At 40.7% G+C, this 24,393-nt stretch overlaps 2 protein-coding genes across 4 annotated transcripts in view; both read right to left on the bottom strand.

Annotated features, from left to right (window-relative positions):
• Positions 1–27: 27 nt before the first annotated feature.
• Positions 28–14,636, bottom strand: klc2 (kinesin light chain 2). Of its 2 annotated transcripts, none has more exons than XM_056368505.1 (14): positions 14,472–14,636; positions 11,393–11,638; positions 10,934–11,255; positions 7,751–7,967; positions 7,453–7,642; positions 7,071–7,244; positions 6,715–6,814; positions 6,037–6,086; positions 5,821–5,888; positions 5,101–5,209; positions 4,606–4,758; positions 4,164–4,288; positions 3,474–3,531; positions 28–3,112 (listed from the first exon to the last, which is right to left on the bottom strand). In XM_056368505.1, the coding sequence occupies exons 2-14, from the start codon at positions 11,618–11,620 to the stop codon at positions 3,029–3,031; spliced, it is 1,878 nt and encodes a 625-aa protein (XP_056224480.1). In that variant the 5' UTR covers positions 11,621–11,638; positions 14,472–14,636; the 3' UTR covers positions 28–3,028. The 2 variants fall into 2 exon arrangements, with proteins under 2 accessions (XP_056224480.1, XP_056224481.1); XM_056368506.1 differs by lacking the exon at positions 14,472–14,636 and adding an exon at positions 13,948–14,082.
• Positions 14,637–15,571: 935 nt separating this feature from the next.
• Positions 15,572–24,393, bottom strand: part of LOC130164115 (phosphofurin acidic cluster sorting protein 1) — a 58,519-nt gene continuing 49,697 nt past the window's right edge. For both annotated transcript variants that reach the window (XM_056368573.1, XM_056368572.1), the window contains exons 16-24: positions 23,633–23,787; positions 23,408–23,518; positions 23,195–23,297; positions 23,020–23,062; positions 22,889–22,931; positions 22,644–22,785; positions 21,363–21,601; positions 20,571–20,690; positions 15,572–20,446 (exon numbers count right to left, since the gene is read on the bottom strand). In XM_056368573.1, coding sequence (XP_056224548.1) covers positions 20,328–20,446; positions 20,571–20,690; positions 21,363–21,601; positions 22,644–22,785; positions 22,889–22,931; positions 23,020–23,062; positions 23,195–23,297; positions 23,408–23,518; positions 23,633–23,787 — 1,075 coding nt within the window. In that variant the 3' untranslated portion in view covers positions 15,572–20,327. The remainder of the gene's footprint in view (positions 20,447–20,570; positions 20,691–21,362; positions 21,602–22,643; positions 22,786–22,888; positions 22,932–23,019; positions 23,063–23,194; positions 23,298–23,407; positions 23,519–23,632; positions 23,788–24,393) is intronic.

Here is a 24,393-nt window from a genome sequence, read left to right on the forward strand (position 1 = left end):
ATGAAAATGTAAGAAACACAGAATCGGTTTGAAAAGTGGAATTTGTTTTTATTGAACCTTTGATAAAATACACATCAGGTTGGCCCCTTCACAATAAGATCCATCATCAGCAATACAGCAGCTGAAATCAGGAGTCCCTGCACATATACATGACCTTCATACTCACAACATTTACCATCCATGGTTCTGAGCACATGTATTAATCTCCATAAATATTTGGACAAGTAGATCAGAGAGACAAGGATCTGATTAATCTTTGAAGCTTTGGATCAAACTCCTCCTGCGACAGAGTCAAGATAAATATTTACAACTGCAGCAGTTTTATTTTTCTCATCTATTTTTCTGAGCTAAATAGCGACTTAATGTTCATATATTTATGGAGCACTAACACTGTACCAACCCAGAGTGAATCAGTGACTGATTAATACCGTGACGTATTGATTAGTATTATGCTGTGTGTATTGCGGAGCACTGATGTTTCTAGAGCTTTTTTGGAGACCTTCAACTACAAATTAGTGTTCCACCAAGTTTTTTTACACAACTACATGGTGTTGAGATTGTGTATGTGATTAAAGGAATTTCCCATAATTCGTGTGTGTGTGTGTGTGTGTGTGTGTGTGTGTGTGTGTGTGTGTACGTGACATACAGTAAACATACATATAAAGGTTGTACACGAATAATTCTGTACATTATTTGCTGCGAACGAGACTTGAAGCACTTTTCCTCTCCCGATGTCTTTCCAATGCCCTTTCATTCATTTCTTTTTTTTTCTCTTAAACACCAACTTTTTCCACCTTTGATGCACTTACTTTATCTTTCTTTTCTTAATCACAATCCATAACCTGCGCCACCTTGCACATTCAGAAGCTGATAGAAGAATTAGCACTTTTTAGACTCAGCAATGTGACTGCACCAGAAGGTGATTTCAAGAAGAGTGACTCGGGTTTATTTAGGCACATGGCGATGGTGTGAATGCACCAACGTTGACAAAATGCCTTCATGACAAACCTGCAACTTCTCGTTTTTGAAATCACACTCAGTTCATCTTGAATTGACCCCTTTTTTTTTTTTTGACTTTCTCGAATTAGAAGATTTAGAACAAGGATCAAAGAAAGTTGCAAGAAAGAAAAAAGAAGCATTTTCTTGACGACCTGATCACGGCTGAGTCTGATGTCGACATGTACATTCTGTGGACAGTTTTCTTTGTATTGGTCTCATTTTGGTGGAGTTCATCTCCTAACAAAACAAAAATCCAGTGTAAACGCCGCCACACCCTACAATCCACATAAAACGTAACATTCAAATAATCAGTTTTCAGGACTTTCAACGTAAAAGCTCAGACTCAAAACGCTTCAGCACAAGATTCACTGAGGAAGTATGGTCTCCGGTCGTTTTTGTCAACTGATAAAATCCACCCAAGTCAGAATTAAAAACAACACTGAGGATTGTTCTGTAAAAAAAAAAAAAAAGAAGAAAAAAAAAAGATACATAATCAACAACAGTAAATGAAGGAAAAAACAAAAAAAACGAAGAAGAAGAAGAATCCTCTTAACGAAAGTAAACATATTGTAGCTGAAGCTCCGCATCAGCTTTGAACATATTTTTAAATGAGGGTTGATTATGCCTCAAGTATCCTGCTGTAATGACTGTAAACAAATTATTTTTAACATTTCTTCCACATTTTCCTTCAATATCATTCAGACCTATGGCTGTTTCACTTTATTTGAAAATGAATCATTAGTGGGAGGAGAAGAAAGCATCGATTATAGTGTTTGATTAAACTTGAAATGATTGATTTATTTGTAAATTTACTTTCAAATGAACTTTTGCCCCCCCCCCCCTATTTTCTTTTCCTGCCGACCGACCCCCGAATCAGCAAGAAAGTTCATTTGAAAAAACACTGTTTTGGGCCCCAACATGGCTACTAGAGGATCCAGTGAAAAATCCTCCCTGTCTGCTCTGTAGATACCAACATGGCTGCTGGATATACAGGAGATATCCATGACTGTCATGCTCAAAGTGCTTTACAACAGTTTAGACTGAAACTTGATGGTCTGATAGCTTATTCTGAATGTCAGCAGATTTCAGTGATTTGAGGTACAAAATGATCAGTATTTTTGACCTTTTCATTGATATAATTAATTAAGTGCCCATTTCAATATTTCTTTTTATCTTTCCTTCTTTCACTCCTCTTTTTTCCCTTCTTCCTTTCCTTCTTTTCCAGTCTCCCCCCCTTCAGATAATGTAGTATTTTTTCCAACTGAGACTCTTTAACTCAAGAGTGTAAACAAAAAGAAAAACAAAAAAATCAATGTGCACTATATACAAAGAATGAAATAATTTAAAACTGTATATACATAAAAAAAACAAAAAAAAAAACAAGAAGGCAAAAAGTGAGGTTTAAATAATTAGTGCTGTTGTTTTTTGAAAATCCAAGACTGTATGTTGTATATTGCTTGTATGTTAAAATCTAAATCGGACTGTACCGTTTTTAACCGTCTCTGATATGCATTCGATGGGTGGTTAGCATCAGCAAAGACTTCATGCTACTGGTGAAATATACAAGAGTGCAAACACCTCTCTGAACTGAAACCTGGGTACATATAGCCTACCTAAGGTTGAATGTCTGCACATGAGAGTGTACGTTGAGCAAACGGACTCGTCACGATGTGGATACGATGCTTTGCTACGGTGCTATGAGTCTAAAACACGAGGCGGTCAGGTGCAGACGTTCCACGTTCTAGTAAGCAGCATGCTGATAAATGTGTGTCTAAATATTCTCTTTCTGATGGATGGCAGCGGTTTGTACAGTGAAGCGGCAACGGCAGCAGCGACTGTGTCTTACAGGATGATGTTTAGTGTGGTGAGGTTTTTTTTTTCTCCAGTGTTCTTTAAAAATATGCTGCAGGTGCAAGTGTTTGATCTCTGCATTGAGCTTTAAATGTGTTTGTTTGATCAAACCAAGCTGCAACCAGCCTCTCCGCGTCGGGCCGCTCTGTGCCTCCTCAGTCCCACTTCCTGTCGCTGTCTAGCCAATCAGGGAGCTGCGTCTGGATAGGTCCACGTTGCTGGCACTCAGTCCCCTGCAGTCTGACAGTCCGGAGTTGGCGTCCTGAAAACAATCCAGTGCCTGTTAGTACTAAGATTTGGCAACACTGTCTATGTATTCTACATAGATTCCTCTGAGTCAGCGACTTTTTATTATCTCAGGCCGTTTCATGCCACTGTGAGCGACGCCACAAATCAACGAGCTTGACTGATCTATGACAGAACTGGATTTACAGGATTTAGCCCTAATGTGATTAAGCACCTGGATTTGTCAGGTATTTAATTTCCAGATACCAGATAACTGACATCCCTATTTAGCAATTAACATTTAAAGTTAAGTTTCACAGTTTAGTCATTAATATTATGCATTATATAAGATTTTAGAAAATGTGCGATGCAGTGCGTGCAGTCATGAGCAGGCGTACCTGTGTGGTCTCCTCAGTGCTCTTGTTGAGGAAGTTGAGGGAGCTCGCTCTCTTCATTCTGAAACAAAATCAAACCATAAACTGACTAATGCAGATCAGTGCATGAGAAATAAAGACAAAGACTGCCTTTATTAAGTTGTACCATTAAATCCAACTCCCAAGTCTCTTTAAGAATGAAAAACGTTTGAGGGGGAAAAAGGCCAAACTGAAACAAACCGATTACAACATCTGTACAACCATAAAACACACTGCTGAAACTATAGCTACAATCTATTAATCAGCTGATTAGTCAAACAAACAAAAACTAAACCAGAAACAACTTTAATAATTTCACAGGTTCACAGGTTTCAGCTTCTTACATGTAAAGTTTGGTTGCTTTTTGTTTTCATTCTGATCATCTATATAAATTCCAGAGCTTTCAGATGCATTTCATGGCCTTCATCAACAGACAGAGAAGATCCAAGTAAGAGGAGCTTGTCATTTCCAAGGTCATACAGCTAGTTCCAAGGTCAAGGTCAACCAACTGCAAATTTAATATATTTGGGGTTTGTTGGTCAGACAAAAGAAGCCATTTGAAAATGTGACTTGGATTCTGGGAACTAATAACGATTGATGACATTAGTAAAAAAAATGGAAATCATCAGTTGCAGTCCTACACCTGGTTCCTGACTATGATAACGGTGACCTTACCCTGGGTTGCGAGGTTCTTGAGGTCCGCTCCCCTGCAGCTTCTTCACCAGCATCTCGCTGCTCCTTCTCAGAGCATCACGGAGCTTCCCGAAGGAGCCGCTGCGACGCAGAGACCCGTTACCATCCTGAGGAAACAACAAAACATTTTACTGCAGGCGCTAAAGATGAAAGACTTCCTGTTGAGGCTCGGCAGACTGAGAGAGACTGAGCTTCGTTTCCACACTTTTGGTTTAATTACAGCTGAGAGCTGAGGAGCCCTGCTGAAGGGCATCTCAATATTAATGTCTAAAATAATCCTTACAAGTAATTGCATTAATACACCTTTCACAGCCTTGTGTGCAAGGTTATGTTGTCTTTGTGTCATGTTCTCTACTTGATGAATCAAGATGAACTCATTACTACTTTCATTAGTGTTAAAATTCATTAATATCTGTGAACTGACCCCGTTCCACTCAGCGGAGTCGTCGCCTTCGTTCTCCCCCCGCTGTCCCCCCGGTCCGTTGATTCCTTCCCTGCTTTGTCGTCTGTTGCTCCCTCCAGCTCCCACGTCCTTCAGCAGCTCCACCACTTTACTCTGGTTAATAGCATCGATTCCCTGAGAGAACACACACACACACACATACACACACACACACACACACACACGAACAGAGACAAAGAAACACAAAGATTAAGAGAGTGATTAAGAGGATTGAAAGAAAATACAGTCTTTATACAATAGCCCACACAGTGTGTCTATGATCTTAAGTTTTCTTTACTACAATGTACACATGAGCTTTGTGACTGAGCTTTAACATCAGTCTGACGTAGTTTATGTGCAAACAACTCACAGCTGTAATGACTAGAACTAATCAGGCTTCTTCACTGAAAGAGCTGCTGAAAAGAGCCCAGACGACTCATCTAACAGCAGTAACTCAGCTCGGTGTTGGTGTGGTACCTGTTTACGTGACTTGCTGGCGCACTCCTCCAGTGTTTCTGCTGCCTCCAGTTTGCCCTGGCGACGGTACAAAGCTCCCAGGCTTTTGAGGGTTGTGTTCACTGTGGGGCTTCAAAAGAAACAAAAAAACAAAAAACAAAACAGCAAGACACATTATTTGTTTTTATTTTATTTTTAAATGTGTGTAACTAAATGTTTTATGTGAAAAAGAAAAACCTTGATTTTGTTTAAATTAGTTAATTAGTTATTCCTTGAGTCATAAGATGGTTTTAGGGCTTGCAGCAGTAAAACAGCACCTATCTGCAGAGCTTGTTCCTGTTATTAAAACTGGATACGGGCCAGTGTGCATTTTCTCAAGGCCAGATCAGTTTTATCAGTGTGGCTTTTACCATCATGTGGTCAAAACAGAGAATCCTGGGACAAACTGGAAGGAAATGGTCAATTTGTCGTATAGTGATGCTGTTTTTCTTTTAACTATCTTTAAAAAGGCATTAAGACTTGATGAACACCATCACTCACATATAATTGTATTGTATCTGTTGCTTGTATTTCTTTGTTAGTCTTTTCTTTCTTTAAATGATTCATCATTTCTAAAGATTTGTCAACAGAAAATAATATCTGGTTATTTTTTTACATAAATGCTTCATTTTTTGGTTTTATTTGCAAAAAGTTAGTAATTAATAGTTTAATATTTGAAGTGAAGTCAGTTGTGTGACTCACCTGTCCACCTTGCAGGCCTTATACCAGCTCCCATACTCTACATATGGTCCAGAGTCCTTGCGCTTACCCTGAGAGAGCGAGAGTGAGAGCGAGAATATTAAAAATGTCCCTGTTGTCATTTGTACAATCTGCTACTGTCCATCACTTATGTCACCGTCCAATCCATTATCTATAATGGGGAGTCTGCCAACCACTGGGAGGACCTGAGTAACTGACCTTGCTCTCTTCTCTCTCCTCTGCATGCATCCAGATCGGCTTGTTGTCATCTGCAAAATAAGGACAAAACAAACGTCACATAAACACTATTTGATACACAACAACAGCAAAAAAAGAAAAAGTGAGGAAAAGCATCAATAAATGAATTGGCCAGAAAATAACAAGGACTGATCTAAATTTCATAGTGACACCTCTCTGTCCACGTGACTTCATTTAAACACATGGCTTCCTCTCACCGAACTCATGTCACGGCCCTCTCTCGTTCAGGGCATGTGAGCACATAAGGGTGTGATAGGCTAAGCGGCAGCGGGAGGGAAACATCAACATTAAGCTGCTTCGCATGCTTCAATAGCACGAAATAATCCTGTGACCTGCTGAGGGCGCTGGGAGGGATCAGCGTGTGGCCAAATCTAAACCTGAATCCCAAAACACAGCAACTGTCAGACTGACAGACAAGCTCCTGGACATTTTTCACTCTGATCACATAATAAATTTATCAAACCATAAATCTCACAGTATGAATGTTTGTCTATCAATGGTTTCAATTCTTTTTCCTTAATTTCTTGTACCGGCCTGTACCTGAAATACCCATCTGAGCCTGGTCCAGTACCTGCTCCTCTCTGCACAGCCCAGGAGCTTTAAGTGACTCACAGCAGTTTGATTGTTGGCTCTACTTACTATTGACAGATCCAAACTCTTTCTCGTGTGCCCTGGTCAGGATCTCTTTGTACAGAGTCTCGGCATCTTTGAACTTGCCCTGCTTCAGGTAGCACGTGGCCTGAGGAGAACACGGACAATGTTTAATCCATGTATCCAAAATGGACAAAATGTTCTACTCGTTAATCAAAATCATATTTAAATAAACATCATTAGGGTAGAGGACAGAAGAGGCAGGTTTTCTCATGAATGTAGGATTTAACATACAGAAAACTGAATGTATTGAATTAAAACAAGACAAACCATCAGATTTAAGAGTTTGAAGACCTGCAGACAGAAACAATACCAAGTATCCAGTATCTTAATAATGTCCCCACCAGATTGTTTTTGGTCTTTGCCACGTTTGGGTCGTCGGCTCCCAGTTTGGACTCGTAGATATGCAGGGCTCGTCTGTAGTAGTACTCCACCTCGTCGTATTTGCCCTGGTTCTGACACAGCAGAGCCAAGTTGTTCAGCTGCTTGGCGACGTCTGGGTGGTATTGCCCCAGCACCTAGACCCAACAGGAAGACACATTTGAGAGATCTTTTTCTGTTTTCAGGTTTTGATGCATCTGCAAATTTTAAAAAAGGTATATGTTTGTGTCTTGATTCATTTCTATTTTGAGTGATGTTTTGTCAGTTTTTATACCCTGGTCCTGAAGATACAATATTTTACACAAGTCATTCTCTATATTCTGAGCTGATGGTGATGGTCTTTACCATCTGTCTGATATCCAGCGCTCTCTTGCAGAGGGGTTCAGCCTCCTTGTACTTGCCCCTCTTGCCGTACAGCACAGCCAGGTTATTGAGAGTTGCAGCCACAGCTGGATGATCCTTCCCCAGCGTCTTCTCTCTGATGGCCAGGGCGTCATTCAGGAGGTGGGCTGCTTCTTTGTACTTGTTCTGATCTCTGCAGGACGAAACAGAACAGCAGCACTTTTCTCAAAATCTGAATCATTTCACTTGAAAACATCTGTAAATGTTTAGGTCATAACACAATCTCCACTTTGATCCTCACCTGTACACCAGGGCCAGGATGTTGAGCATGGTGGCCACGTCGGGGTGGTCGTGTCCAGACGTCTTCTCCAGGTCCTCCAGGGCTTGTTTGCACAGTGGCACAGCCACCTCGTACCTTCCCTGCGAGGCGTACTGGATCACCAGGTTGTGCAGAGTCCTGAGGCGTGCCGGGATCTCGTAGCCTCCCTGCTGGGCCGCCACCTCTCCGCTGCGCTGGGCTGGAGGACGGATGAGAGTGTACAAGGTCAAAACTGGAATTATATCCTTTACAGTTTCTTGTGATTGCTTACACACTGAAAGTGAATACTTAGACCAAAGCATCAAAACCTTAAACACAGGAACCAAAAGTACAAACATATTTTCTACTTTTCCTTTTGTTCTCAATTCAACAGCACACACTTGCAAAAACACAAAACACTTTTTCTTACATTATACACTTTGTTCAAGACTTAAAACTGCAAAACACACCCGAAATGTGCAACACACACACTTAGAAACACTTTGACACAACAGAAATTGAACACCACTCAGCCTGAGCCTTATTGCTACATATAGACCTCAGGTGAGCTTTTGTGAGAACTTTGCAAACATGGAAGCAGTGAGAGCGAGAAGAGGAGGAAGAGGAGAGAAGAAGTGGAGGACGAGGACAAGAACAAAGAAGACCTGGCAATAGACAGACACATATTTCAGATGACAGTAATGCCACTTCGGAGGACTATGTCATAAATCATGGCCTGACACTGAAATAAGGGTGTAAGCAATCGCAAAAAAACTGTAAGAGCAGTTTTACTGCATAGAAGAAGAACTCATCACTGGAAAGAATTCAAATTTTGAGAACAGACACTAATGAGTTGTCTAAATTCTAGTTTGCAAATTAGGAAATTAACATGTTATGCTCATAAATTAATACATTTGAACATCATACTTGTTTTCACAAAACACATGAATCAGATACTCAAGAGTCAATGACGAAAATGAAGAAACTGCTTGAAAGTCCGTTTGACAGCAGGAACCGGAAAAGTTGAAGTATGAACCTTTTGTCACATTTTATTTCATCCAAATAATCAGAAAACTGTCACTTTCTAAAATGTCAAAACTTCACAGCCCCAGGAGACGTAATCAAATATATTCAGTTTAGAGTTAGATAACAGAGAAAAGCAGAAATACGTTTAAGAATCTGCTTTTATCGAAGTTGTTGCTGAAGAAAACCTAGCTAGCTGTTATCATGCTGTTTACCCTCTAAGATAAAAGTTATCTAAATAAAATCAAAGAGATCAATGATCGAATACAAACTCAATTCTCTGATGAACGGTTTGGATTATAGAATAAAAAACAAACAACCAAAATACTGTAAATGTTCATCACAATTTCCTAAAGCAAAAGATTATGCTCGCTTTCTGCAAACAGCAGAATCAAAACCAAAGATGTTCAGTTTAATGTCACATGAGACAAAGAAAAGCAGCATATTCTCACGTTTGAGGAGGTGGAACTTTGAAATGTTACAAATGATCAAAATTGATAAATTGCATACCAGATACAGGCAAGACAAGGTGTGGCACCCACCCAGAAGCACATGGTTACCCACTGAAATCCAGCTGTTTCTTGTAACAACTGCAACTCTGTATATCTCCTCTTATGTACTACTCTAATTTTAGACCATTCCAGTCTTTTAAATATCCTTTTTTAAGCACTGTCATACCTCTTTTCTGTTCTCCTCCAGTCTGTTTGTTAGTTTTACCCCTCCCCCCGCTCACAGGTGTCTCTGATTTGACTCGTCACCTTCCTCTACTTTCAGGTTTTTATATTTTCCCTCCACTTCTTCCTCTCCGAACAAAAGGCGACATTATAAAGACAACACAATGTCACAATGAAGATTATATCAAAATTATAACAGAATAAGAGAGATCTTTGCGTCTACTACATATTTGAACATGTTATGGCTAAATGTGCAGTTGACATTACAAAGTGAACAAGCTTTATGAGTATTCAGCCATCAATAATTAAAGAGACCAAGAAACGAGTACAGCAGCACTTACTGTCTGGCTAATGTGGAGGAAAACTGAATGCACTGTATAAGTCACCTTCTTTTTTATCTGCAGTAGAAAAATCCATTTCCTGACTGAGCTTCTGTTTAGACAGTGACATTTTGCATTAACCAAACCACAACTTCTGCAATAAACAAATTCAGTATCCTATCTGGTAAACTGCAGGTTCACCACTTATATAAGGGCCTGATTGTATCAAAACTAAGGTTTGAAAATAGCTTGTGCCTCAGTGTTTAAATTACTCCTAAAGCTCAGGGTGAACATTTCTGTTACTGAAAGGCATGACTGTGTTGAGCTCGGAGTGGCTCACAGCAGATTCTGTTGCTGTGCATTCAGCCTGCTGCTGCCTTAGTTACCCTGCAGGTAATTGTGACACACACACACAGTATGGTTTTAACAACTTTAACCTCAATAAAAATATGACTTATTAAGGGACATGATCAAATTCAAGGTGCGACTTTCAGAGATTTCTACCCTCTGAAGATTTTTATGGCTGTAAACAAAAACTATTACCAAATGCTGGTTTGACCTTTTCATACAAACTCTCAGTTTTCCACAGTCCTTATTACTTCAATCCTAAACCGTGACTTCGCTTAAATCCCTGTATAATCAACTGTACCGGCTTTGGATGTATCATGATGCCGACACAATATCCAAGGTTCATACAGAGCAGAAATTTCTAATTCAAAATAAATGGGTACCCTCTCTTTTTTTAATGTGTATTCATATCTTCTGGGTCTACAACGTACGACCTTTGATGCTTCAACATGAACACACCCGACTTGGCTCCTGGGTATTTATTATTACTGGGGAAAAAGGTCAGCCATGCAAAATGGCTGTGAGTACCCAGTGCATGACCAATCAACTCTTCTTCCTGTGGTCTACCACTGCTGGTCACTCTCCCCTAGTATCAGGCACCTGCTCCTGTAAACTGGGATGTGAATCCTTTGTAAGGAATTACTCTAATAAGGCTTCAGACTGGTTTAAGCAAAAAATGAAACTATTTCAAGTGTAGCTTCTCAAATATGAGGACTTCCTGCTTTTCATTGTCTTTTCTGACAGTAAATTGAATTGAACTGAATGTATATTGAGCAGGCATGTTGTCATCATCTCCCCGAGCACTGTTGCTGATGTCATACCTGGTCCCTGGTCATCGTCGTTGGGGAATAAGTCATCCAAACTGTCCTTTGAAGTGTCTCCTCCGCCACCCGCACTCTGGCTCTTCTCCTCCGAGGGTGACACGTCATCGTCAAACTTCTTGATCTGGTTCATGAACTCCAGGTGCTTCTTCTCTTCCTCCAGCTGGGCAACGCTCTGCTCGCTGCGCTGCAGCTTGTGCTGCGTTCCCGCCAGCTCGTCCCGCAGCCATTGGTTCTCCTGGCAGAGCCGACGCACCTGAGCGCGAAGCTTCTGCTTCTCCGACTCCACGGCGCTCAGGTGGCTGGACAGGGCAATGATCACCTGGGGAAAAGAGAAAGAACAAATAAAATTAGGGCTTTTACCAGCTGAAATTTTAACACATGACAATTTCTTCTTCTTTGATTCTTTGTTTACTTAAGTAAATCCTAGACAACAAAAATTAGGGCTCAGTCTCTCACCTGTGCTTCTCCCAGGCCGAGCTCAATGGCCTCCAGACTCTTGCGGAGCAGCCCCGACTTTTCCTGGGCGATTGGTGGCTGGGTGCAATCAAGCAGTGAGTTGAGAAGCTGGGCGTGTTCCCCGCGCAGGGTCTCCAGGCCCTGCATGACGGCCTTAGTGTTGAGGACAATCTCATCCTGGCTCAGTCTCTCCAGGGCTTCTTCACGTGGGTACACCATGGTGGACATTGCCTGGTTTCATGCACGCTGTGGGGACGGGAAAGAAACCGAACACACAGATGAGATGTGGCTCGACTCCATCATCATTCCATTTTTTATTTATCAAGGGTATGGGAGGTGAATTTGCTGACTGTGTCTCATCCTCTCCCGTCCTGTCTAGCTTGACATTCTCACAATTTACGTATGAGCTGCTCAGTGTAACCACATCCCTTATCTGCTGGCCACTGAGGTCAACAGGAGACAAAAGAAAAGAGCAAATGCGATATGAGAGAAGGAAAGAGAGGACATGGAGGATGAGAGAGAACATGAGTAAGAGACAATAAAAATGATGGAGGGAGTAAAAAGATATTCTGAGAGAAAGTGAAAAAGGAAAGAAAGTCAAGCAAAGGGCTAGAAGAAAATATAATAATGATTTATTCTCACGGGTTCCTTTATGATGGTAAAAATGAGTCACAAACTTGTCAAAACCAAGTAGTAAAAAATCTGTTGTTTCAATGTAAAACCCTCGGGGGAAGCATTTACATCCAATTTATCCCTGCTTGTTGCGCTTCTTACTGTTTTATTACCCATTGGCACAAATAAGGAATCCTTCGCCCTACACACTTTAGTTCAGTATGTGGCAAAAACACCCTAAAGAGAAAATGACCTTAATGAAGTTGCTGCTGCAAAAAGTTTTCCACCAGATTCCCATTCCCATTTTATTATTGCACAAGGTGCCCCTTAGGTCTTTGGAAAGTGATAAGGTGTGAGTGTGTGTGAGTGTGAGTAATGTGTGTATAGTTAAAACCGATTCAGATTACTGCAAGAGGATTCATCCGAGCTTGACACTGACGCAGCAGCTGCCAGTGACCAGTAGAGCCAATTACAATGAGCCATTGTCACTCAACAGATCAGTCGTTCCAAGGAGACACTGATACAGAGCGAGGTGATGACAAGAAAATCAAACATCACAACAGCATCTGAACTAAAGTCTGACAGATACGTCTGCAAGGCCAATATTTTCAGCCAATTTAAGGTCATTACAGATTGAACTGTATAAGCTTATATGCTAATCAATAAGTAAACAACAATGCTAAAGGAATGCTTAAGCTAATTTTGAAAGATTGATGTCATTACATAGTTTCTCAACCAGAACGTTTATTTTTAACTGTTAACTTAATCCATACAAATATTAGTCACAATTTAAAAAGGACCCTAATCAAAAATGTTTGTTTCATGTTGACCAATATATCATTATCAAACTATTTTTAAACTCTAGAATATCAATAAACACAATGAAGAAACGCATTCAAGCTGTATGGTGATATTTGGAAATCCAAAATCTCAACAATATCTAGAAAATTCCACATCATGAGATCAATACACATCTCTCAGCTGCAGACTGGTCTGAGAGGAGAGATCTAAAACAGTAACTGGTCATTTTTATCCTCAGCTTAAGGCCTGAGGGTCGAAATATTGAGCAGCTGTAATTGAAACCGTTGCAGCAGCAGCAGGACAGAGGAGCCAATTGTGCTACATCGTGACTTTCTCCCTTTTCCTGCTTTGATGATGGAGGCGCACCTGTTCTCCTCTACTCTCCTCCTCCCTCCCCTATCTCTCTCTCTCTCTCTCTCTCTCACTCACCCCCCCTCCCCTCCCATCCGCCTTATACACTGACTGCAATGCACCAATATTCACGCTTCCTTCAAATCCACCGCTTCCAAACGCAGAGAGGGAAAAGCTGTGAAACGTGGAAAAAAAAGTGGCACCTAAATGTTAATGTTATCCTGTATTCGTGCATCTTCAATGGGACTATTTTAAGCAACAAATACATAAATGAGCCGGTGGATGGTCGAGGCCTGTGGCCGGAAGGACGGGAGGCAACGTTTGGCTTGGCAACAGATCAATCAAGGTGACCGACAATGGAGAGGTCTGTTCAGAAAGCAAGAAGCTATAACTGATGATTCAGTAAATAATTGCCAATCACTGGAAAATGCGGTGAAATGTCAGGTTCCTACATGTAAGCTGTTTGTAAACAGTGCAGGCCCGAGCTCCAGGGTGTTACACAATACACACCGATGCACATAATATTAGTCGATTATACTCTGTTTACCGACGGCACAGATAACAACATAATAGAGAACATGTTAAAAGAGATGTTTCTTAAATGGCAACACAAGCAACTGCAGATGACACATTTGCGGACCTCGCGGAGGATGTAACGTTTGATTTGACAGCTTGCTAAAAAAATATACCGTTAAATTACCATCATACGCATTAAATCGCAGTCTTTCTTAACTACATAACTGCGACCTCTGCTGCTGTTCATATAAATATCATGTATCCAAATTTTTTACCTTCATCGAAGACAAGTGCGACGCTTTCTATCCCTCGAACAAAGCAGGACAATGTTGTGATGCTCCAGACAGACCAGAGGCAAGTCTACCAATAGAAAACAAACTGCTTCCGGATATACTTTTCAAAATAAAAGCTCATTTTTTAGCAAGCGCAACGCAGTGGGACGATTTAGGCTACCGAACACGACGGTTTAGGTTGTCAGTGTGTATAAGTAAAAGCACTCCCTTCGTCTCCAAAGCATGCAAAAGCAAAGCAATTGATGCTCTCATGCGTTGGTAATTAACGTCAGCCGTTAAATTAACGTTAGCCCTACTTTGAAGGAGGCTGAGTGCTAGGAACTACTTTGTTAGGTTACCCGTCTTCTTAATTTCACGCTTCTCACGTTATTTGGCTCGTATAAGACACGCAGAAATAGCTCACACATCACTGAGTTTAGTTTAATGCGATTACAGTCCCAGCTGAGGTCTGTAATTTAGCTAACATCAGCCTTGGCAAGCTTCTTTTTACGGTCACCTTAACTTACCCAGACTGTCACTCGACAATGGAGGACTGCAAGAAAGCGCTTAAATGTGTCCAATGTTGTCCGTTACTGACTTGTAATCCTCACTAAAACTTTAGTTGAGCAAAAAAAAACAGCGATATAATCGTGGATGCGCTTCAAATGTGACAGCCGGGAGGCGAAAATGGCTGTTCTCCCAGATACCATAACCAAAGATGAGATAAAATATCAAGATGACTACCGTTTATCATTTTCTAGGCGGGGCGGGAAAATTATTTCGCGCATGCGCAAAACCGAAGTGCCGCTCCAAGTTAGTTACTGCTAGCATCTTCTGTAATTCTTTACATTTTATAGTAGCGTTTTTTGTTTTTTTTTGTGTTTCATCAGTCCTGAAAAACTGGAACGTTTTCCGTGAGATTTCTTCTTATAGTATAAGCTGTATTAATATTGAATATCTTGTCATTTTAACAAAGATAGAAATGCATAAGGTATTCAACCATCATTTGGTTTTGATTAAGAGGCTTTACGACCATTCAAAAGCATGTTAATGCAATGTTTTGACCAATCAAATGGCTTTTCACGAAACATGATGTAGGCGTAGTGATTTATCTTGCTTTGCTCGTCCTCTTTGTGTTAAGATGTCAGCAGAGGCCCCATTCAAAGACTGAGGGGAGCATAGAAGGCAATAGAGTAGTGTACCACTGACCTGCTTCACAAGTATCATGTGCACCATTTATGTACGCTGTCACTCACTGTTTATGTAACCTTCTAAAATGCAATATTAACCTGCATACTTTAATATGACCAATTTTAATCAAGAAAATATCTCTATATATGGTGTAGTATCAATGTATTCTTTTGTCCTGCAGGATAAGTCAAAGCTCTGTAGGAATATCTGTGGACTGTGAACTTTTAATGCAAGTTCTGTAATCTTCTAACTCTCCTTGCAGCCCCATTAGTTTCATTACTGAGATTTGTTTGATCTTTACTTAGAAAACACTAACCGTTAAATTAGAATTATATATTGCAAGTGTACCACCATTTTAAGTAAGTATAAAAAAGCTATTACAAGCTACAAACGCACACAAAACATATATATCATTATTAAAAACAAGAGACAAAGCTACAAATCAGGAATATTTTTATTTTAAAAAACAAATGAAACAATGAACACTTCCACTTTTCATCCCACATCTGTTTGATTGACAAATGTAATCATGAAAAAGCAGAACTACAAAACATGTGAAATTAAGAAAAACAAACAAAAAAAAGAACTAGAATACAATATAACAAGTACTATCTGATATGTACAAGCATTATAGTTTGTGTAATATAGTTATTGTTATAGGCAAAAGGCAAAAAAGCTGAAGACTGCTGCTGAAGAAACAATGGCATGTGCAAAATACTCTCCACAAGTCCACAAGCTTAGGGACACTCTGCTGCGGGCAGAACCTCGTCAGGCAGAGGTCTCCTGCTTTCATAGGCAAATCCCGTTCCCATGAGGACAGACGGCAAATTTACAAGCTGTGAGGGAATGGGAACAATATCTTTTCAGAAAGTTAAGCTTGTGGAAGCCTGGTGAAGAAGACTCTCTCATCATCAGAGGGACATATTTCTGAGGACGGTGGAGAGAAAAGACACTGCTGATCACTGACAAATATCGATGGACCGAACAGCTCCTAATCTCTAGCCACGACTAATCAAGGACAGAGGAACCATCGTTACAGCTTCACAAACACAGGTCGACACAGGTACAGAGGTACAGGAAAAAACACACAGGAACAAGTTCAAGACTTACATACAGAACAACCAGCGTTTTTCCGAAGAGACTTGAAAACGTGAACGGCAAGAATGAAGGGAAGATTGTTCTAAAGGTGACGAGAAAAACTGCAGAACGTGGCTGCGATGGAAAAGCATTCAGTTCCTCCAAACATTGAAATGATGACTCAAGAACAAGGATCACTTTGTTGTTAATGTGTTATAAGTTATCAGCACCCCATAAACACCACAAATCTATCTGAATATAATCTATCTTTTTTTTTTTTTCTCAAATTTTAGGTTTGGCAGTGATTTCGTCTTTAACACCTCTCTTTCTTTTCATTTCATATTTCAATTTCAGTTGAATCAGTGAGCGAGTGAAAGCAAAAGAGGCATCAATAAACTATTACTTATTAAACTATTACAATTTAGGAAAAGTTTAGATTTACATCATTGCAATAATGATGACACTACAAGGCAAAGAGCATTTTGAGTTAGTAGAGGTCGATTCTAATTGTAGATGTAAGATCATAGCCCCTCCATGTTCAAGGTATAAGTAAAAAGAAAAAACATTTTTGAAATCCATTTGTCAAATTTTAAAATGTGGTACCCTTTCACAATAAAGCATACTTAAAAATGTAATGAGTTGCCACTATGACTTATTAAAGTTTATGTGAGACACTGAGTGGCATTAGCATAGAGTGATGTTTCTGGCCCCTTGATGAATTTTAGTCCAACATTCACTCTGTTTTTGGTCTCTACCAACTCCAGAGGGAAACATCTGTCTCTTTAGCTGTTAAATGCTCCACGGTGTTCACCAACTAGTTGCTAACTTTGTCTGTCTGTAGTTTGGTGCTGAGCGGGTAGTGTACGGTGGGGTTAACAGAGATTTTTGCAGCTGCCTGCTCTGCTGTGGCTGGAAATGAGGCTGATGGGAGCCAGTAACGCTGTGTGCTCAAAAACCAAAACAATGAGCTAAAAGAGGCTAAAATCGCTGTGTAGCACTGAAAGGGAACTACGGACTTGGGTGTTAATTCTCTGAGTTTGTCACTACGAGTCACCACTTTCACCTTAGACATAGTCATTTGACCCATTGTTAATATAAAAATATTGATTAGTGTAGCGTTAAAAAGGAGATGAAGATATATAATACACTAACCAAAGGGATACTTTATGGAAATTTGGTCTCAAAACCTGGCAACACAAAAGTTCTTTCCATTCATGCATTATAGCAGCTCAAAACCTATTAATCAACATTAATAAAGTCATTAGTGGCAAATTATAAAGCATTTTGGGGTTATTTAAGTGGTACCAGAAAACCAAAAATCTCAGTTTGGATCAAGTAACCTCTACTTCAAATTACAGTACTTCAACGCTCACTGATATTCAGGAGTATTTCAAACCCAGCCTCTTTTTGGAGGCTAGCAGTCAGTCTGTCTCTCAAGCCCTTTACTGCTCTTCAGCAACTCCAGTGAAAGAAAATTGAAGGTTTCAAGAGGGCTGCGTTCAAGAAGCCCACTGGCTGTTTAATATCTTGTTGTTGTTTACATAGAAAAGTTAGAGAAAAGTGTCCAAACTCGCCGTCTGTCAACAGTTCATGCAGACTTTCAAATGGCGGCACTGGAGTGGTGGAGCAAATCATTTCTAAAATCTGAAATTAGGCCAATTAACATTAAATTATTATATTTTAGTGACGCATATCTTTACTGTTGCCTTCAAATCAGTCGTTCACAAAGATGCAGGACAGCATGTGTAAACGAAACTCAATACATTCAAATATTTGTAAGTAGTTCAAATCAATCAACACCAGACTGAGTGTTTGTTCAGTGGTGACAGATGAGCTGTTAACCGAACAGAGAGCCAACAAACAGGTGAGCTCTGAGACCCTTCAGCGAGAAACCTTGTGTAACAGGTGCAAACAAACAAACAAACAAAAAAAAGGCTGAGTTTGAGACATGCTGCTGACATCACTGACTGTAACACTGTACTTTCTAATCTATTATCAAACAAACAAAAACAGCATTTAAATCAAGACATTGGCATTAACACTATTAAAAAGAAAGAAATATTTTGTTAATACTTCACTGGAGATGGAGAGTGTTACGATGCAGGTGACACGAGGCAGAGCCACACAGCTTTGCTTTTAAAAAATTGCTTTTTTTTTTTAAAACAATTATTATAAACCACTAATCCAGATACGTCCTTGAATTTGTACCATAGTTGAATTTCAATGAAATAATTTAAATAAAACTGAATTTCTTCGTCTTCTTTTTTTTTATTTTATAGTTGTTGTTTAGTGGTGGAAAAATCTGCATTCGCCTTGTGCCAGGCCACAAAGTAAACAAGACCACAACTGCAGCTTTTGCAGCCCTGATCTGATAATCACCACATCATCAACACACAGTGCCAACACACACACACACACACACACACACAAACCAATTTCATGTCCTCTGTCACATGGTGGAAAAAGTATTCCTCCTATTTAGTGATTTTTTAAATTTTTCTCACCACATTACGTTTATTTCACCACATACACACACTTGTTACCAGTTACTGTACACTCACTAATCACCTCACGACATCCTAGAGAAAGCATGTAGCAGACCTGTGCCAAAATAACTGAAACCCAAACACTTCTTTTTTCTTTTTTTTTCCTGATAAAATGAAGGTTATTAAGAAGAAAGGGGGGGATGCTCAAAGGATGTACATTTTGCCCAGGTCCGCTGTTTTCACTGAAGAGAAAGCTGCCAGTCCGTTGCCAATAAAGAGAGGATGTTTTGGGGACAACTGGCGACAACATTGTGCTTTATTGCGGGTGACTAACTCCCATTCCTGTGTCATAAATACTCATGAAAGAGCTGGGCTTATCCTGGAAAAAGCAAAAAAAGAAAAAAATGATCATATTCCCATCAACGCTGCTGTGTTTTAGTCTGTTTTTAAATATGCATTTTGTTTCCTGTTGCATATTTGGTTGGGTCTGCTGTTAAGAGAGTTAATTTATTTTTTACCAGCTGCAAACGCCCAGATGGTCCATGTGTACTCATAAGTGCATAGCAAATAAGAAGATAAAGGAAACTGCACATTACAGTAGCCACTGCCCTGAAACCCTGGAACTCTTCACAAAAACGCACACTATGCATCACACAACAGCATTAAAGGGAAGGTTTGACTATTTATCACCAGAACACAATTAAAAAAAAAAAAAGACACTTCCCCCTTTATATATTTTGTTTTTTCTTTTTTTTTTCATCTTTTTTGAAATGTTTGGCATTAGACGTCCAAATGACTTATTCTGGCACAGAATCTTTTTTTTAAATGTTACATGGAAGCCCTTGAAATAAAAAAGAAATAATAATAATAAAAAAAAAAGCCTGGGCCTGTTTTGAAGGGCATCTGTACTGTTGATGTAGAACAGCTGGAAGATGAAATTCATCACAATCCAGCCTTTTATTGACTGCATTTTGTGAGCAGATGAGATGTTTTCTTTGTGTTTTCATTGGCTCATGCAAACACTGAAGCCCTGTTGCGTTACTTTTTATTTTGAGTTGATGTTTTCCGGCACATGAGTGGTGTATCTGTTAGTTTGATGCATGCACGTGTGGATCAGGTCATTGAGGTGAGCTTCAAGGGTTTCGCCAAAGGTCGGGGGTCAAAAGTTGAGGGTCAGATTTTAAGGGCTTGAAATCGGTAAGTAGTTGCATGCTATTGCATTCCATAGAACGGAAACGTAAATGGCAGTTAGCTAATAAACTTGTGCTGTAAGCCCCTTGTAAACACACACACACATACTGTACATTCACGTGTGCATGCACACTCGACACACACGCACGCACACTCGACACACACGCACGCACTGAAAGGGGCATTAAAGTGACTAGTAACAGCGCTGCACCCCAACACCACCCTCCTCCTCCTCCTCTTCCTCCTATCCCTCCCCAAAGAGAAATAAGACAACTGTAGCGAACATGAAATTAAAGAAAGAAAAACTGTCCGGCCACTCGACGTCTTCTCTCAGCTCGACAGCTGCTGAGAGGCAGGGTCTGTGTGTGTGAAGGTGTGACAGGATCGAGGAGAGTCAAAGGTCAATTCTGGGTCAGAGGAGTCAAGGGGCGCTGACCCCTAGGACGGGGGCTTGCTGTAGCCAAAAAGTCCGACAGGTAGGTATTTGACGTGGGTGGGCCACTGGGCGGCCAGCTGGAAGAACTTCACGTCGTTCCACTCCACGCCATCTATGGACACTGGAGGGAAAGGGAAGAGACGCCAAAAGTCAGGTGACTTTAAAGGAAATAAAGCTAAAACCAAAAATAGAAACAATCCTTAGAGATACGTGAAGGTGCTACATCAAACATGTGTTCAGGTTACCTTTCAGGATGGTCTGCTGCTGCTTTGCAGAGCAGATGAGTCGGCTGATGCCTTCAATGACTTGGCTCTTGGAGTCTACATCCTTTTCCTTGGGCTTCTTTCCCAAGAAGATGGTGGGGACTGAAGGGAGAAAGAGATGAATGTCAAGAGGACTGTTAGTGTGTCTGTGGAGCACAGCTAACTGTAGGGTTCGATCTTGGCACCCATCTCCTGATGCAACTGAATTTTGATACAGAACATCTTGTTCTGATTAAATTACCTCCAGTTCTTGAATATTTCACTGTATCAGAGAAAGACCACTGTTGAATAAATATGAGCATGTTTGTCAGAGAGAAGAAGCTTGGAACTGGGAACTGTGCTAAAAAAAAAGATTCTCTCTCGAACAAATGAAAGGCTAAATTCATAAGCAGCAAAACCCACTACAGTTCAGTTCAATACACTGAGGGGTTTGGCTGATACAGTCTTACTTGGTATGATTTGACCAGTAGCTTGTGGCAGCTAATGTTAGCTACTGTCGGCAAACTTTCCACTTGTGCTACAATCGGAAAAAAAATATTTCAAAATAAACACAGGGAAGTCATAAATACAAAGCCCACACACTCATTTTTTTCCTGTAAATTTGCCACCAGGTGCATGATGGGAAATAATCTCAAAGGAATCTACTGTTGCAAATAGTGACCCTGAAAGATCCCCAGTCTTTACAAAATCTTAATCAGGGCCCTTTAATAGTGTCATTATGCAGTGAACAACAGCTGTAACAGCTCCTGTCTGATCATCTCATCTTCATCTCACCTTTCTTGTTCTTCTCCTTGGTGACCACAGTCATGGCCATGGTGCTGACTTGGGCCTGTGGATCACTGCTGCCCCCGCCTGGTAGCCTGCTGACCTGAAGCGAGCGGAAGGCGCTCTTCAGTGTGTTCTTGCAGCCCGTGTCACGTCGCTCGCCTTCCCGCCGCTTCTCAGCGAGCGAGGCCAGCCAGTAATCCACCTGAAGGCCGATGGCATCCACGCCGTGTGACATGCTGGGACTCCTGTGGACAGAAAAGTGGATATATATTTATAAAAAAAAACTTTCCCAGCACACCAACAAACCTCAGCTGCCCTTTTCAGCAGCGGTTAGAGAGACATTTTCTGCAGTCAGAGTAAGAACAAACATAAGGAGTCAGCAGAGAAGCGGCTGAATACCCTCCACAATTCATTTAAATTCAAAACTAGTTGAAAAAACAGAGCCAAACAGATGAAAACAAGACTCATGTATCAGAGTCTCTCACTTCCTGGATCCCGGTCAAACTGAGCTCAAGCTAAAAAAAAAAAACTGGAGTCAGGAGCAAAATATATAAAAATCTGTTTGCTAATAAAACAACAAACACAGATGGGTGATTTAAAGGCATTAACACCTCTGCCACAGCTCAGTGCTGAGAGTAACAGCAACATTTTGACACTGTATGTTGACAGTAAAGAAAACATGTTGCCACAACAGACAATGTTAACACTTATGCACCGTTAATTCCAGGAAGCTGAAGATAAAACTTAAGAGACGATGAAGATCAAAATACAGATATGGTGAAAAGAGTGGATGTAGACAGTTCATGTATATTTACTTCAGATCTCAGACATTATTAGCAGAGTCTCAGGTAACGATAACTCACCCCTGTAAAGTATTTCCAGCTAAGCTGCAGCTACAAGTTACTATGCAAGGCACATTTTTACAATATGATGCATCAGCTATAGTTTTACTTGAAACAGTAACACTGACAACATCAACAAATTAATGATTTTATATTCAGAGATAGATGATAATTAATTAATTTTAATTCTATACTTACAAACATTTCACTGCTAAAACTTCTACATTTGCTGCAGTGGTGGTACTTTTAAGATTTGAGGGTAGTAATTAACTCCTTTTGTTTTTTTACTGCTGCAGTGGGTGAAGACGGATGATGGGAAATGGGATTACAACGAAGGAAATGATAAAGAAAAAGGAAGCAGTTGGATGCAATGAGAAGGCAAAAGAAAAAACTGAGAGGAAAGAGAAAGAGAGGAGAAAAAATAAACAGTCCAGGTCAGTCTTACCCTTGTACTGTCAGGACGCTGCCCATAGAAGGGGAGGAGGGGGGAGTGGCCGCCTCTTTAATCATCCCTGTGGGGGAGCCGTGGGACGGAGGAGACGTGGAGGGGACGGCCAAACTCACAGCCACGCCCTCCTCTGTATCTCCTTAATCATTAAAACAGGAGTAACATTAGCACGTTACCAACTGCTATAAATCCAAGCAATTTAATCTTTCAATTTGGTGCTCGGTGTGTTTCGAAATAATCACCTGTTGGAGAAGGACCAGACTCAATGAGACCAACCTTCACTACCTGGAAAACAGGAACAGAGGTCAGCAAAAAAAAAAGGAAATGCTCAGCATCAATCTCAATCTCTTGGCAGCTTAAACCAAAATCTTACCCCAATAAAAGGAATGAATTTCTGGTAAGAGTCTTCGTCTCGCCTGGACAGACAGAGAGAGAGAGAGAATATTAAAGAAAACATATTCAACTAAATAAATAAATGCTGTGTTTTTTTGTTTTGAGCGCTCCTATATGAGACAGTCTGGCTGGTGTTTGTTAGCATCTGTACTCACGTCCTGTGTTTGCAGGTGAGCATGGCCTCGGCGATGGGCAGCTGATGTGTGACAGTGGCACCGCTGATGTACTGGGTGATTCTTCCCGCGACATCCAGCTGGTCTGGAGATAACAGAGGACAAGGAAATTCACTCACGGACAAGGGCAAATGTCTGTGTGTGTGTGTGTGTGTGTGTGCTGAGTGATGAGTGTGTCTGTGTGACGGGTGGTACCTGTTGGCGGCGGCTCGGAGCGGCTGAACACGTCTCTCCACGACCCGTCCAGGAAAGAGGAGCTGTAGCGGTTGTCAAGGGCGCCGAGGTGCTTGGCAACCGGATGGGAGCCTGATGAGGAAGATGATGGAGACCAGTCAGTACGCACACAAAATACAACCACGCCGCAGCGTTACTGTGCAAGAGCTTATCAGTCACCATGGAAACACCAGCTGACTCTCTTACCCAGAGGCACCACGAGGAAGCGCATGTGGTTGAGCCAGTCAGACGTTTTGTTGGCGAGCTGAGTGACGAAGAACTGCAGGATGGCTCCGAGGTAACTCTGACCGCCAACCGCCGCCACCTTCACCGCTCTGGGCATGGACGAGTTACAGTTACAGCTGCAGGGACACAGCGAGAGAGAGAGAGAGAAAGAGAGAGAGAGAGAGAGAGAGAGCGATATTATCATTGCTGCGTGGAGGTGGGTCCACTGGAACTTCTTCACACCGTCTCATCCATCAAAGCTTTTGAAAAACCACCTGATGAAAGATTTCAGTAAACAGTGGAGGCAAGAAAACAAATCACGCAGCCACCCGGCCTGAGGAGAGAAATCCAGCTGGCAGGTGAAAAAAATCTGAACCAACTGTTTAGTCTTAAAAAAAAAAAAAAAAAAAAGTTAGAAAATCGTGAAATTTGTCTCCCAAAGGTCAAGGTGATGTTTTTCTTGAACCTACAATCAAGACCCCAAACACACTCAAACAGTCAAAAGAAGCAAATCCTTACATTTAGGAAGCTGAAAATAGTGAGTGTTGAATAGTGAATGAAAAAATGTATCATTTAATTATATAATATTAAGATATTTGGTGAATCATTTTCTGGCAGTTGACTAATGTATTTATTATTAGCTAATTGTTTTAGCAATAAAATTATAAATTAAATATAAGCAAAGTTTTTAGACAGCTATTCCAGGGTTTATGATCCTGACCAGTGATGAAAAGAAATACTCA

The sequence above is a fragment of the Seriola aureovittata genome, chromosome 23 (genome assembly GCF_021018895.1).
Source record: "Seriola aureovittata isolate HTS-2021-v1 ecotype China chromosome 23, ASM2101889v1, whole genome shotgun sequence".
In the NCBI taxonomy this organism is placed as follows: domain Eukaryota; kingdom Metazoa; phylum Chordata; class Actinopteri; order Carangiformes; family Carangidae; genus Seriola; species Seriola aureovittata.